This window comes from Elephantulus edwardii, unplaced genomic scaffold, assembly GCF_000299155.1.
Source record: "Elephantulus edwardii isolate Elephantulus edwardi_28Jun2011 unplaced genomic scaffold, EleEdw1.0 scaffold00022, whole genome shotgun sequence".
NCBI lineage: Eukaryota > Metazoa > Chordata > Mammalia > Macroscelidea > Macroscelididae > Elephantulus > Elephantulus edwardii.
In genome coordinates, this window is record NW_006399772.1 from 5,518,286 (window position 1) to 5,535,031 (window position 16,746).

The window sequence follows — 16,746 nt, forward strand, 5'->3', positions numbered from 1 at the left end:
CCACCCAAGCAAATATATGCACACCCCTGTTTATTGTGGTTTTGTTCACAATAGCAAAGAGTTTCTAACAACCCAAATGCCCATCAAAAAACTAATGGATAGAGAAGCTGTGGTATATTCACACAATAGACTACTACATTGCATTAAAAAACAAGGAACTCATGCAATGTTATTCAAAATGGGTGACCCTGGAGGACATTATGCCGAGTGAAATATCTCAGTCACAAAAAGACAAATACTGCATAGTGCCACTGTTGTAGAATGGGACTGACATCAGCGTTAGGGTAAGACTGAGAAAAACTGGATAAATTATGTATACTGCATTGAAACAGATGAGGAAGAGAACAATTTAAAAGTGATATATGACAGGTTTTATGGTTATCATAAGAGTCCCGAATGAAGGTTGCATAGGGGAGTGTACGAGGAGGGGGAGGGTGTTGGGGGTGCTACTGTACACCAATGAAGGAATTTTTCTTTTACTTTTCAAAGAGAAGAACGAACAGTTCATTAAAATTAATAAAATAAAAAAAGAAAAATAATAGACCAGATGCTTGGCCATAATCCCATTATGAACACATTTCCAAGAATTGTTATCATCCAGAGGATGTTCTTGGGCCACAGTATAATGAAGCTAGAAATGAATAGCAAGTAATCATAATAAATGAATTTGTTTGGAAATTAAGTAATAAATACTAAATACTTTATGAAAGTAATATGAACAAGTAAAATTAAAAAACATCTCTCATACAACATAGAGTTAATATTTCTAAACAAAGTATTGACTGGACAAACAATATATTTTAAAATAGCCATCTTCCCCCCTGGAAACTCTTGGTAGATTTGAACTGCCTGAGAACATGACCTTTTGGTTAGCAGTGAAACTCCTTATTGACTGGACTACCAGATCTTCCCCTTCCATATAAAGGAAGAGCAGTAACATCGTTCTTGTAGCTGTTGAGAAGATACAGTATAATATTGTGTGCAGAAAGATGTTTGTGCATAATAAAATCTGAATGTTCTCTATTTTTTTTAAATAAGGGAAAATGTAATGATCTCAACAGAATCTGAAAAAAAATATGGTAAAATTCAAAACCTATTCATATAAACAGCATCAAAACAATTTGAAGAAGGATATTTCCTTAATCTGGTAAAAGCTATCTAAAAGACATTTAACAAATACCATAGGGTAGTGAAATGTTGAGTTTTCCCCTTAAAAACAGAATAAGGATGTGTGCTGCTAAGGGTTCTCTTCATTCCATTGTAGTTATAAGCTAGGTGGCTAGACAAGAAAGAAAAAGCAAAGAGGGCAAAGAATAACATGGATTGGAAGGGAAGAAATGAAACTACAATTATCTATAAATGTTGGAATGTATGTAGAAAGTTTTTAAAAAGAAATTATTGAAATGACTGAGTTAAGTGTTGTGATGGTGGTTGTAGTCATATAGAAATCAGTAAACAAAATAAGGTTTAAAAGGATACTTTTAACAGAAGCATTTGAAGAATATAATGCAGAAGATGAAAAACACATTAAGAAAGAAAATATAAACAATAAGGATGACGGAAGAAGAATTGATGCATTTAGAGTTCTGGTGCTGGAAAAGAGTCTTGATCATACCGTGGACTGTCAAGGAAACAAATAGATCTGTCTTGGAGAGATTGAAGCCAAGTTTTTCCTTGGAGGCTAGAGTTTCGAAGCTCCATACTTTGGGCATCCTTGGAGAAGGACATCATGCTCGGAAGGGTGGAGGAACAGCGCAGGAGAGGAAGACCCCTCAATGAGGTAGATTGATACAGTATCTGGGGCAATGGGAGTAGGTGTGTCCAAATTAGTGAGACTGGCTCAAGACAGGGAAGGGTTCAGAGCTCTTGTACATAGGGTTGCTATGGGTTGCAGGTGACTCGATGGCACATAACAACTACCACATGAGAAATTGAAGAAAACCTAAATAAATAAATGAGTGTTCTTGTGACATAGTCTGTAGTGAGTTGCACTGCCAACCCAAAGGCTCTGTGTCTCTCTGTTTGAATCCACCAGCAGGCCCAAGGGAGAAATATGGGCAGTTTCTTCCTATATAGGTTTGCAGTCTTAGAAAAGCAATGTCGGGTCACTATGAGTTGGAATCTACTCATCTGAACATGAATGTAGGAATATAGTGACCCTATCCCATGTTCCAAAGAAAATACATTGTTGTTTGTCATTCTTTTGTAATTAGAACTCAGTTACCAGTTATTGAATGAATTTTGTACTCGGTAGTAACATTTTATGTAGTTGCTAGCTAATTTAGTAGATACCGTTTTCACTTTTTATTGGTGTTTATTTTATAATGAATTGATTGTAAACCTTTCCCTTTATAGACTGTGACCGTAGATAAACTGCAAGGAAGTTCTGTGACTATAAGTACTGAAGATGGTTTGCTCAATGCCAAGTATCTTTATACAGAATCATCATTTCTGTGTTCTGCTGCGGGGGATATCACATTAGGAAGTGTTCACGGTAAGACAATAGAGTCCATGCACACCCCCAGCTTTCCACGTTCTCTGTAATTGAGGAAGCTTGTCCTATTAGGAAGATTCTCCTTCAAATGATTCATTGCAAACTCACTGTCTTTTATAACATACACTCACATACACACACTCACACACACGCACACACAAGAGATTCATGAGTGAACTTCATTTTGTTTTGGCAAGAAAATGAAGGTCATATTGCTATATATAAAGCTCATAATTCTGACTTTTTCATGTGTTTTCTTATAAAAGAAAACTATGAAATATGTGCAGGAGATAATTCAGGAAAAAAATCACAATGACATAAAAGTGGTACAATAAACAGTGTTTTTTGTGTCATTTTATTTTTTAGTGTTTTCGGTGGCAAAATTTGTAGGGTTTTTTCCCCCTTTTCTTTTTTACTTAAGTTCATAAATCATTTTGGTTTTTCATTTCCTTATTCATATGTTTTATAAAAGTGTAACAATATCATAGAATCATAGACATTTTATTTTACAACATTAATTCTAATTTACTAATGCATTTTTTTTTATTCTAACGTCTGATCAAAATGTATATTGCCTTTCCCTTCACCAAGCTTATTTATTGATTTTGACTCCCCTGTCCATCAGCAGATGAATAGAAAAAGAGACTTTGGTACATTCACACAGGAAGATACTCTGAACACTAAGGAACAATAAAAAATTCACAAAACACTGCAGAGCATGGATGCATAGAGAGGACTTGGTGCTAAGCGAAGGCAGTCAGTCGACAGGATTATCACAGGGAGGACCACCCTTAGAAAAAAGCTAAGGGAGGGTTCAGTAGCTGATTCTTACAAGTGGATGAGCAGGCCTTTCTTCTGAGTTGTCTCTTTAACCTCCGACTTTTCATGTTAATTGTTTGCAACACCAGGGACTCTCAAAGTATTCTGTATCTCTTGATAGCTTGAAGTAGCTGAAGTGGAAATAAATTTCTAGGGAGAAAAACCCCTTATTTCACTTTTTCTGTTTCTTGATCTTCAATATGAGGTTAAATACTTTCCCTGGGTGAGAGGAATCTGACTTAGACCTAAGTTCACTTTTCCCCCCACCTTTATCTCAGGTTGAGTTTACCTGAATGCAGACAGACTCTGGGATGAGAAGCAGAGCACAGGAAGGTTACAGGGGACTCTGTTGGGATCATATGTAAAGGAAAGAAGTCTCATTTATCATAGTATAAGTCAGCCTGTGATACAGTCTCCTCTAACCCAAATGGAAATCCAGCAGCTAAGGAGGGTCCCTTAAAGTTATCCCAACTTGGGGTGTATTTCACTAGATCATGGGTTAAACTAACTGGCACTTGTGGAAATAAAGACAGTGGAGATTTATTTAGTTTTAAATTTACTTGTTATTTTCAAAAGTGAAGCCTAAATGAATTTTTTTTTCCAGATAGAATTATTAAAAGTGAAATGCAGATGTTGTAAAAAGCCATTTTTACAGCAGTTATGGTGTAATAACTGCCTTTTTTTTTGGTCGATTTTGCTAAGTTAAAGAGTTTGGACACCTTGTGTGAGTGGGTAAGTGATTTTTGAAATGACTTCTACTTGGTTCATTTTAGTTTATCCCATTGCTGAGAATTGTTGGCCAAGTGGGTAAGGAATTGTACTACCAACCCAAAGGCAGGTGATTCAAATCCTAAAGATTATCTTTCTCCTGCCATGAAATTTACAACCTCTGAAAACTCAACTGGAGGGTCAGCTTTGATTCAGTTACTGGTCAATAGCTTATGATGAGAACAATAGAATGTAGATTCTGCATCAGTATATTCAGGCTGGAAATGCAAATTCTCAGCAAGTTGTTAAACTGAATTGACTGATACGAAGTCCTGCTTTGAGGCCTTCTGGGTCCACTTGAGAACAAGTCCTTCTAGGCAAACAGGACTATAGTACAGATGCACCTATACAGCTATGTTTTATATTGTAAAACCTTGAGTTTCAAGACCATTTCTTACAGCCTTATGACACCTGACACAAACTGTTTGGGCTTGGCTCAGCTCTTTTCATAAAAGCTCTTTCCATAAAAGATGTTATCATCTTGATTGTGTAACTTCAGGGCTTCCTGAAAGGAAGAGAGAATGTGGAGGATCATGCTAGAAACTTCAGGCATCAGGCTCAGAAGGTCTACTTTCCTTTAACTCATGTTGTTTTGTTGTTATGTACAGTTGAGTCACCTGCAACTCTTAGCCACCCATTTTGTGATTGGGTTATCTTTTTCTTGTTGAGGTGCTAGAATATTCTATAAGTTTTAGATCTGAGTCCCTTATCAGATATGTCATTGTTAACTTCCATCAATTCACCTGCATCCCATAGCAACCCTATGTACAGCAGTTCTGAACCCTGCTCTGTCCTGAGCCAGTCTCATTACTTCCAACACACCAACCCCTGTTGTCCCAGTTACTGTATCAATCCACCTCATCTGGGGTCTTCCTTTCCTTCGCTGTCCATCTACCCTTCCAAGCATGATGTCCTTCTCCAAGAACCGGTCTCTCCTGACCACGTAGCCAAAGTATGTCAGATGGAGCTTCAAAATCCTAGCCTCCAAGGAGAAACTTGGTTTCATCCTCTCCAAAACAAACCTGCTTGCTCAGTCTTTGGTGTAGTCAGTATTCTTCTCCAGCACCACAACTCAAAGGCATCAATTCTTCTATCATCTTTAGTCATTGTCCAGCTCTCTGATGCACAGCAAGTGATTGCAAAGACTATGGCCTGGTTCACGTGCACCTTAGACTGACATCGTTGCTCTTCAGTACTCTGGAGAGGTCCCTGACAGCAGATTTTCCCAGTGCAATTTGTCTTTTGATTTCTTGCCAAGATTGTTGATTGTAGAGCTGAGCGTGTTGTTTTAGCGAGAATATTTTCCCGTGACCTCATCAGAGGCTGAGATACAGAGCTTAACAGTGTTGTAAGGAAGGTGGGAAGCACACAAATATTAATAAGCACTGGCAGTGTCTGCCATAACTTAATATTACTCTTTATCAACTTTCTGTCATTTCATTATCTTTCTACATCTTTGACTTTAGTGTCATCAAGGATTCATCAATACACCTTGAGATTCTTTCTACATGTTTTCCTTGGACATCTTACAAAGGAAGTTGCTGTGTTACAAATCAGATCTGTTCCTAACTGTGTTCTTAAGAATTTGTAGGCTCTTTGGAATTAGTATAGATGTTCTTATGTAGCCTTACTTTAGGACAAGAAAGGACTGGAAGCCTTTTCCATGGTTTAAAAGCTGTAAGTAGTGCAAGTAAAGGGGACTCCTATGAATTTGTTGTGAGTAGAGGTTGAACGAGTAAGGGTGGATTCATTAATTTCAAAGTGAGAAGAGGTTTTTATAGCATTAAAGCAAAGCTTTAGAGGTGACAGTGCCTCCATTGAAGGATGTGCTACTTTGCATGTTTGTGTCTAGTTGCCACAGACCTGCCAATAATCCAGTCTTTTGCATTAGACTCCCAAAAAGCCTCCCTACACCTCTTCTGAGTCTCCCATTACAGGACTTCAGCTGGTTATTGTTATTCTGGTTTATACCATAAACCACCCAAATAATAATTCATGTCTGTTTCTATTTCATTTCATCTGACCAGTTCTGGTTTCAAGTCCTTCATTAATAAAGGGCAAGTAGGAGTTGTCTGTAGATTGGACCGTCATTACCTGTATTATACTTTGTAGTCTTGCAGACTCTTCTATTCTGATGCTTCATATCACATCTGCTTAAGGGAGCTGTAATGCCAAAGAGATACAAAGAGACACCGTCTTTGGGTTGGCAACTCATTTTCCTACCCATTAGGTCACCAAAGTTCCTTGTCTTTTTCCTAGAATGCATAGTGACTTTGCCTCCTGTTTTACCTCTTTCAGATCCATCCTCCTCATTGTAACTGTTAGTGCTTTGTGCCATTGAGTTGGAACAAACCCATAGCTGACCCTCCAACAGGTTTTCAGAGGTAGTAAATTGCATGGAAGGAGATTGCCCATCTTTCTCCCATGCAGCAGCTTGTGGATTCGAACTGCATGCCTTTGGTATTGCAGCACAGCTTTTTACCACTAGAGTTGTTGTTGTTATGTGCCTTCCAGTCGCTTGCTACTCATAGTGACCCTATGTACAAGAGTCGTAAATGCCTTTCTATCCTTTGCCAACCTTGCCATCTCAGACACACTCATTCCCACCACTCCAATCACAGAATCGATCCATCTCATGAAGGGTCTTCCTCTCCTGCGCCGTCTCTCCACTCCCAAACATGATGTCCCTCTCCAAGGACCAGTCCCTCCTTGCAACATGCCCAAAGTATGTCAGATGAAGCTTCAGAATCCTTGACTCCAAGGAGCATTCTGGCTTCACCCTCTCTGGGACAAACCTGTTTGTTCTCCTAGCAGTCCGTGGTATATTCAACACTCTTCTCCTGTCTGTAATGTCTTCCAAATTTACAGTCTCCTACTTTTTCTTGTACATACCTTTGATTATGGTGTTTATATTCTACCTAAAATGTTTTCTCTCCCCTTCCCCATCAACCCCCCTAAAATGCTTTCTTTAGCTCTTTTTATCTGATTGAATTTTAGTAATCTTGTCTCACTGTTAAAGCACAGACTTCACATCATGCTGACCCTTCATCAAGTTTCTGAGACTAACTCTTTGCAGGAAAAGACTGCCTATCTTTGTTCCAGGAGTGGCTAATCGATTAGAATTGAATGAAAGCATCCTGTCCTCCCCTCTGGCCTTCCATTGACCTTTAAATTGGCCTTCATTGACTGTAAATTTTTCCTAATTATAGATTCTCTAAGAGCAGGAATCAGTCTATATTCTTAGTATTTACTACCAAGACTTCAAAGAACAAGTATGTCTACTTTATCTCCCTCCTCCTCAGGCAAAAACAGAGGACTAAGACTTTAGAGATATTTAATGCTGTGTTTGGACTATGAAAGTCTGCCATTTTAACCACAATTTTATTTCTCTTAGAGAAGAAAAAATAAACTAGTGGTTATCTTTAAATTGCACTTTATTTTCCTCCAGCTATGCTAGAATAAAAAGGCTGAAAACTGAGAAAAACTATCTATTTTCTCAAACACTGGCATTTGTGGAATGTTACATAACTTTAGTGTATTGTCAGCACATATAGTCATCTCAGAGCACACAACATCTGTTTTATTAGGAAGAAGCTTTTACTAAAATCTGCTCCCTAAGTAAGTATTAATTCTTTCTTATTTTTAATGATTGGAGATGAAATAGGAGAAACCAAAATACGGAAAATTTTTCTCTAGTAATGCCCATTTGATTGATTTGTGGTGGTGTTGTTATGTGCTGTTGAGTCTCCTGCAACTTATAGTGACCCTATGTACAACAGCCCTAAACCCTTATTGTCCTTGACACACCTACCCCCATTACCCCAGTCAGTGAATCAATCCACCTCATCGAGGGTCTTCCTCTCCTGCGCTGTCCCTCCACCCTCCCAAGCATGACGTTCCTCTCCAAGGACTGGTCCCTCCTTGCAACATGTCCAAAGTATGTCGGACGAAGCTTCAGAATCCATGCCACCAAGGAGCATTCTGGCTTCACCCTCTCCATGACAAACCTGTTTATTCTCCTAGCAGTCCATCGTATATTCAATACTCTTCTCCAACACCACAACTCAAAGACACCAATTCTCTTTCTATCATCCCTATTCACTGTCCAGCTATCCAATGCATAGCACGTAATTGTAACCCGGATCAAGCTCATGTTAGTCTCCAGCCTGATGTTGTTGTACTTCAGTACTCTTGAGAGGTCCCTCACAGCTGACTTTCCCAATACAATTCGTCTCCTGATTTCCTGGCTGCTGTTACCAAGAGTGTTGACTGTGGAACCAAATAAACTAAAACTGTGAACTATCTCAATCTCTTCACCATCCATACTGATGCTGCCAATTGGCCCAGTGGTGAGAATCTTTGTTTTCTTGATGTTGAGCTTCAATCCAGTCCTTGACCTTCTGCAGCAAGCGCTTCAGGTCCTCCTCAGTTTCAGCAAGAAGGGTTGTGTCATCCGCATAACGCAGGTTGTTGATGATTCTTTCACCAATCCTGATGCCACATTCCTCCTCATACAGCCCAGCATCTCCGATGATCTGTTCTGCATACAGATTGAAAAGGTATGGATACAGAATACATCCCTGACGGACCCCCTTCTTGATTTTGAACCATCCAGTGTCTCCCTGCTTTGTTCTGACAACTGCCTCTTGGTCCAGGTATAGGTTTCTCATAAGCACAATCAAATGTTCTGGAATTCCCATTCTTCTCAGAGTCAGCCATAGCTTGTTGTGATCCACGCAGTAAAAGACTTTGCATAGTCAATGAAACACAGATAGACGTCTTCTGGTATTCTCTGCTTTTTGCCAAGATCCATCTAACATTAGCTATAATATTCCTAGTAACCACGACCTCTTCTAAATCCAGCCCACACACCTGGCAGTTCTTTGTTGACATATTGTTCCAGATGTTTTTTGATAATTTTCAGCAGAATCTCACTTGCATGTGATATTAGTGATATTTTTCAATAATTTCCACACTCTGTTGGGTCACCTTTCTGTGGAATGGGAACAAATATAGATCTCTTCCAGTGAGTTGGCCAGCTGGCTGTCCCCCAGATTTCCTGGCACAACTTAATGAGCACATCCAGGGCAGCGTCTGTTGGTTGAAATAAATGAATTGGTGTGCTGTCAACTCCTGGAGCCTTGTTTTTTGCCAATTTCTTCAGAGCAACCTGAACTTCCTCCTTCATCACCATCGGCTCTTGCTCATATGTTATTTCATGAAATTCCTATGTCAGCCAATTTCTTCTGATACAGTGACTCTGTACTCCTTCCATCTTCCTTTGATACTTCCTGGATGATTCAACATTCTACCCAAACTAAATTTAACTATTGCCACCTGTGGCTTGAATTTGTTTTTCAACTCCTTCAGCTTAAGAAACGCTGAGCGAGTCCAGCCCTTTTGATTTTCTGACTCCAGCTCTCTGCACATTTCATTGTACCTTGCTTTGTCGTCCCGAGATGCTTTTTGAAATTTTCTGTTCAGCTCTTTGATTTCTTGATTTCTTCCTTTAGCTTTGGCTTCTCGGCACTCTAATGCAATACTCAGAGTCTCATATGACATCCATCTCGGTCTTTTCTTCTTCTTCAGCCTTTGTAATGATCTTTTGCATTCTTCATGGACAATTTTCTTGATATCCTCCCAGAGATCATTTGGTCTACACTCATTGGTGCTCAAGGCCTCAAATCTCTTCCTGAGATGATTTTGAAATTCTAGTGGGACAGACTTAAGGTCAAATCTTGGTTCCTGTGTACTTGACTTAATTTTCCTCAACTTCAGCTTGAACTTGCATATGAGTAGTTGGTGGTCTGTCCCACAATCAGCACCTGGCCTGGCTTTCACTGCTGATATTGAGCTTCTCCAGCGAGTCTTTTCACAAATGTAATCGATTTGGTTCCTATGCATGCCATCAGGTGAGCTCCATGTGTATAGCCTGTGTGAGGTCAAGAGATCCATTTTGTGTATTCTAATCAGAATATTTTTTGGTTAGGGTGAGGATTTTCTAAATGTTCTGATTGTGTTAAAAATATGTCTTGTTTGCTACTTTTAAAATTCTGTAAATTTAACAACAACAACAAAAAATCTACAAATACTCTTTTTACCAAAGGTTCTCTGTTATTGTTCCATGACATACAATAGAACTCTGGCACTTGAGAGGGATATCATCTGTAACTACAGGTGCTGTTCTAATATGAGCTAGTCCTTATTTTGCAGTGGATCTAAAATGTCTATTTTCTGACTCTAAAAACCATCATCTTTAACACCTGTCATCTTTTATCATCAGAACTAATGATTAACTTTTTGAGCCTCTATTTTCACAAAATTTTAGAAAGTGCATTTCTGTTTCATTAATTAAAGGTGAATATAAGACATTTACTTGTGTGGTTGTGGTTGAACTCAACTAGCTAAATAAGTGCTTATTGAGGCTGTAGTCTTTGGTCTTGTACAGCAAACATTCAAGTCCTCTTCTGGATTCTGCTTATTACCTTTCTTTCTATAATATTTCCCACGTAGGAAAAAACATTGCCCTTTGATAGTGTCCATATGGTCCTTTGTTGCAATTCACAGTGTTCTTCCAGATCACGTCAGGTCACTATAGTCGATTGCACTTAATTCATGGTGTTCATTTGCAATGTTATTTTACAATTATGCACCAGTAGCCAGGAAATTAAAAGGTTCATTGCCATGGGAAAGGCTGCTGTTAGGGACCTTTCGAAAGTACTGAAGAGCAATGGTGTCTCTCTGGAGACTGAGGTGCGTCTGATACAGGCCATGGTCTTCACAATTATTTGTTATGCATCAGAGAGTTGGACAATGACTAGGGAGGATAGAAGGAGAATTGATGCCTTTGAGCTGTGGTGCTGGAGAAGAGTATTGAGAGTACCATGGACTGCTAGGAAAACAAACAGATTCATCCTGGAAAGGGTTAAACCGGGTGGCTCCTTGGAGGCAAGGATTCCGAGGCTTCGTCTAACATACTTTGGACATGTTGTAAGTAGGGACCTTGGAGAAAGACATCATGCTTAGGAGGGTGAAGGGACAGTGCAGGAGGTGTAGGCCCTCTATGCGGTGGATTGATTGAGCGACTGGGATAATCGGTATGGGAGTGTCAGAGACAGTGCAATTGGCACAGGACAGAGCAGAGTTTAGGGCTGTATTATATATTAATTTTCAGCTTTTCTATTTTTATCCTTTTAGCTTTTAAGATTTTTGAATGGTGAGTCTTTCCTCTAGCCCCTCAGTAATTCATTGTCCTGCCATAAGAAAAGGATCCCCAGAAGTCTTATCCAATTATGCATCAGCTCAAACTCCAGAATTTCTATATCTAAATTACTTCTACATATACATGAGACACCTCGCATGTAGTTCTTAAGGCTCTTCATGTACAGTTTCTCTAAATCTGAAAACCTGTAAAGATACATGTTACCTTTCTCTTCCTCCAACCCACTCCCAAAATACAAATGTTAGACAGGTATAGAATAATTGTTAGAGCATTATTATTCAAAGAGAGGAAGTAGGAAATGCAAAGGGGTCACTGATTCATAGTAATTTTGAAACTTTGGTAGGCAGTTGTATGAGATCCTTTTTCAAGTCTCAAAACTTGGGAAATCTTCATGAGTCTCTGTGTTTAGTGCACTTAGTAGCACCCTCAAAATCACCTGTATTGTAGCCTGTGTCTGCAACGGAATAGTTTTTTGTTTGTCTTAAGTCTGTGTAATTAGACCAAAGACAACATTGAGCCTAACATCTACTAACTCCACAAAGGAGAACTGTCCCCATCAATAATATACATAGTACAAAACTAATTCCTATAAGGTCTAACATGGTCCCCCATGCTCCTGCACCTACTTCCACTAATTCCAACAGCAATCTTATTACTCTACTGGGTCCAAATTCCATTGTAATGAATACACAGAGTTTATAGAACCATGCCCACTGTTATGGGGTTCACTAGTGAAGTTAACAGATCAAGTTGACAACAGGATACATCCCCTCTGTCCATTTTCTCAAGTGTGGTCTCTGGCCCTTTGAGCATAAGCACCATGGCTTAGATCAATGTCACAGTTTCCTTAGCCCTGCCAGTTATGGCATCTTCCCTCAGTCTTCACGCAAGCTTGAGTGAGGGCTCCTAGCTCTGGCACCAGGGTCCCAGGGTCAGTTCTGTTTCACATCTGGGCCTCTGCTGTGGCTGCTGCTCCTATAAGCCTGATCTAGCAGCAGTCTCCAGCACTGCAGGGCACACACTGCTTCCTAGTCCTTGGTGGTGGTAAGATTTCCAGTTTCTGCTGTTGAAAGCACTCAGTTTAAAGTGAGTAGCATGGTGGAACTAGCCAATCACCTTGTGGCTAGGCTAGTGTAAAACATTCTGTTATCCTGATGTATATGATCCTGACCACCTATGTGACAGAGTAAATATAATGGATAAAAAGACATTTTTAATTTTAGTTGCAGCCCCTTGTATCAGTCCATCTCACTGAGGGTTGTCCTCTCTTTTACTGACCCTCTACCTCTCCAAGCATGCTGTTTCTTTTTAAGGAATAGCCTCTCCTAAAAATATCCACAAAGTATGTGAGGCAAAGGTTTGCCATCCTTGTTTCTAAGAAGCACACTGCACTTGCACTTTCTCCAAGATATATCTGTTTGTTATTTTGGTAGTACATCAGATATTCACTACTCTTCTACAACATCACAACTCAAAGGCATTGATTCTTCATCTGTCTGGCTTATTTATTGTCCAGTTCTAGATGCATAACAGGTGATTGGAAAAACTATAGCTTTAATCAGGCACACCTTAGTCTTTAAACTGACATCCTTACTCTTCAGGACTTTGGAGAGGTCCTAGACTTTCCCAATTCTGTATGTTTCCTGACTGCTGGTATGAAGGGTGTCAATTACCGGAATGAGGAACATGAAAAGGTTGACAATTTCCATCTTTTTTTCATCTCTGATAATGTTGCCTATTGGCCCAGTGGTGAGGATTTTTGTTGCCTTGATGTTGAGGTGTACTCCATGTTGAAGGTTGTAAGTGTCTTTGATTTTTGCAGCAAGTGTTTGAAGGCCTCCATCACTGGCAAGAAGTAGCTTACTCTAACCTCATCACAGAAATCACATCTGCGTCTATTTCTTCATTAAAACCATGTCTTTAAGCCAAACCTGCACATAAAGGGAGATTTTGTAGAGTATGAATAACAGGAAGTAGCCATCATTAGAACCATCTTAGAAGCTGTGTGATTTGGGGCCACTTTTTTGCACCTGAAGGTGAATCATATGCATTTACTAGATTTGAAAATTGGAAACGAATATATGGAACACATCAGTGAAATAATATTTACCTAACACATTTAACAAGATCTTCATTCTCCTCTAATTTTCTGTGACTTGAAGGAATTTTTATGAGCTTAACGTATGCAAACAAGCCAAGTTCTTATTTCTACATAAATGCACTCCTTGTTCGTGTACCCATATGAAGTGTGATGTGATGTTTAGAAGTATTTTTGCAATTGAAGCACACCTGACATTGATAAGTGAGTCAAGTGTTGTTTGGCTTTTTCTTATATTAATACATACATATATTAGATATTAATACATACATAGAAAATGAAATAAATTCATTTACCTCAGCTTAATTAAAAAATCATAATTATTTACTTTCTTATGTATTTTTTTTAAATTATAAAGAAGTAATACTACTCTCTCTACTTTTGGTGCAGTAAATATGAATGATATTACCGCTCCGGAAATGATAATACATACCAGCATGAAGAAAAATCCTACTATCTTTTGGTAGTGGAAGAGAGGGGCTGAGAAGGATGATTGCAATATTCTATAGTTATTCTGGAAGATATATTTGCATTGAAAGATGGAAGACTTTGAAGTCTTTGTCTTTGTTAGTCATACTTGAGTGTATTCATTATCCCTGCTACCCAAAACCACTTTAACTTTTTTTTTTACAGAAACCACTTTAATCTAATAGACAGACATGACATACATTAGCCTGAAATATAACAGTAATTATTTTTTCCATGGAATGTTTTAGTATTACTTGGTTCAAAACTTGACTTTGTGTGGTCTGATAAATGCATTAATGTTTAGGTTGAAAATTCATAGTACATACATTTGAATATTTAAAAATTTCTGGCCTTTAGATATGTCATTATTTTCTCTATATTTCCCAGGAAATACAGTGGCTTTTTTTTGCATTTATTCTAAAGAAACTCGAGATTTGGAAGTGGAACTAAGAAAGTTTCCATAGATCCCTTTAGCTAATTATTTCAACTAGTTTTAGCAATCTGACTAAATTTGTGATAGTAAGAAAAATTGCCAACATATTAAATAATATCTCAGATCCCTAGCCATGCTTTAGGGCACCGTATAATGTAGACTCTTTTTAGATTATTCCTAATGCATAAACTTTTCTTTTTTCTTTTATAGGCAACATCACATTACACAGCATGACGGGTAACATCACAGTAGGTATGCTGCTGAGGCTCTAGCTGTGAAATGTTGCCTGCTTTTTAAAGTAGCTGTAGTGCTGATGATTTATTAAAGCACATGAAGTCTACAGTTTACCTGATGAACCAGTAGGATCCTGATATGAAAGTCAGTTAGAGACAGATCCAATGTGTGAAATTATTCTTGGAAATTTATTGATTCACGGTTCCATAAATATTGTATGTAAATTGCACGTTTAGTATCAATCAAAATGGAGTTAGAATTCTGACTTCACCACTTTGTATACGTATGCAAATTACCTAAGTTCTCTACATCTCAGTCCTAACATCTGAAAAAAAAAGAATTAGAAATGATGGTATCTTCCAGATCCAGTTGTTTGTCAAGTCCTTTGTTCCGACGGAGAGGAAAAGAGAAGCCACTTGCACTGACTCATCAGTAGTGTCACCTCATCTCTAGATCTCTGATTCTGTCAGTTTTTTCCTGAACTTGAAATACTGGATGGTTTAAAACTGGACTCTGGATACAATATAGGGAAATTGGAGCATTAAATGAGAATTACTTATTATTAACTTTCCATCCCTCATTTTTAAGACTCAAGAAAGTTGAAAATATTAAGAATAGATGGTCAAGGAAAATAAATAATATAAAAATCACTCATTCACTCATTCTTCAAATTTTGGTCCCTTTTTTCCAGTCTCCCTCCTACTCTAAAAAGTGTAATAAAATTTTAATCTTTTAATCTTAGCAGTACTTTTTAGTATTAGAAAAGTTGGAAAAGGAATTGTAAGAGACTTTGGGTTTAGATAACTTTTCTCCTGCTTAGGAGCCCTAGTAGCCTAATGTGTTGCATGTTTGTCTGCTAACTGAAGGGTTGGTGGTTTGGATCTACCAGCAGAAAGATGGACATTCTGAAAGATTTACAGCCTCACAAACCCAGGGGAGGGTTCCCTTGAGCTGGAATCAACTCCATGGCAGTAGGTTGGGTTGGGCTTGGTTGTGCTATGGGGTGTATGTATGTGACTGATAGAATTCCTTGGTAAATGTTGACAGCCTTCTATATAATATTGTATAATGTTGTTATTCTGTGCTATCAAGTCAGAACCAACTCAGAACCAAACCTTCAGTGGGTTTTCAAAGGCTTTCAATTGCACAGTGCACATTGCCCATCTTCTTCCACAAAATAGCTGATGAGTTTGAATTGCATGCCTTTGGATTGACAATGCAACTCCTTACTGCAAGGCCACCAGAGCTCCGTTAGGTATAATGTTGTAGTTGTTGTAAACTATAGAGTCAGAGCTGATCCATAGCCGACCCTCCAGCAGGTTTCCAGAGGTAGTAAATTGCACAGAAAGAGATTGCTCATTGTTCTCCCACAGAGCAGCTGGTGGATTTGAACTGTGTACCTTTGGGTTGTCAGCATAGCTCCTTACCAGTTAACCAAATATATTATGATATCTTGACTGTCAAAGATAACACAGTTTCTACACTGTCCTTTGCATCTGTTAGCTTTTGAAGTAAGCATGTTTACACAGTGATGCAATTAAATGCAGATAGGGGTTTTACAATTTATCTTCAATCTGGCAGGAAGAACTGGTGGTGTAATCCAGAGGGAGTTGTGCTGCTAACACAGAGGTAGTTCAAATCCACCAGCTGCTCCAGGGGGAAACATGGGCAGTTTCCTTCTGCGACCATTTATAGCCTCAGAAACCAGATGGAAGGGTGCACGAATTGGAACTGATTCAAATGTAGTGAATTTGAATTTGTCTTATGTGTTAAGTTCTAGATATTTTAATGTAAAAGTGATTCTGTTAAGAGGAGAATATACCACCTTGGAAGACAGTATAACTTTCTTTGAATATTCTTAGAGTGCTTTTGATTTAAAATTTATAATTCCATTTTCTTAAATAAGAATGGTCATACTCAAAGTGTTTTCTTCCCTCCCAGATTCATCCTCTGGTTGTCTACAAGCCTCGACCCATCAGGGCGCCATAGACGTCTATGTTAGCCAGCTGGGAGAAGTGGACTTAACATCACATAAAGGTTAGCCCGCTTGAATGCTTTATTTTGACACTGATATAAAGAAGAAGATGTGTGTGTAACACTTAGGAAACAGAGGACCATACTGTCTAGATTGGTAGTTATTGCAAGTAATTTCCCATCTAATAGAATCGGATTTAAAGACTTGTTTACTCGCTCTATAGATCCCTGCTCTT

The 16,746-nt window shown here is 38.6% G+C and overlaps 1 protein-coding gene across 1 annotated transcript in view; it reads left to right on the forward strand.

Annotated features, from left to right (window-relative positions):
• FAM185A (family with sequence similarity 185, member A) overlaps nucleotides 1-16,746 on the forward strand; it is a 49,685-nt gene that overhangs the window by 14,979 nt on the left and 17,960 nt on the right. Inside the window, exons 4-6 of the mRNA XM_006882681.1 lie at nucleotides 2,356-2,494; nucleotides 14,513-14,554; nucleotides 16,478-16,573. Coding sequence (XP_006882743.1) covers nucleotides 2,356-2,494; nucleotides 14,513-14,554; nucleotides 16,478-16,573 — 277 coding nt within the window. The remainder of the gene's footprint in view (nucleotides 1-2,355; nucleotides 2,495-14,512; nucleotides 14,555-16,477; nucleotides 16,574-16,746) is intronic.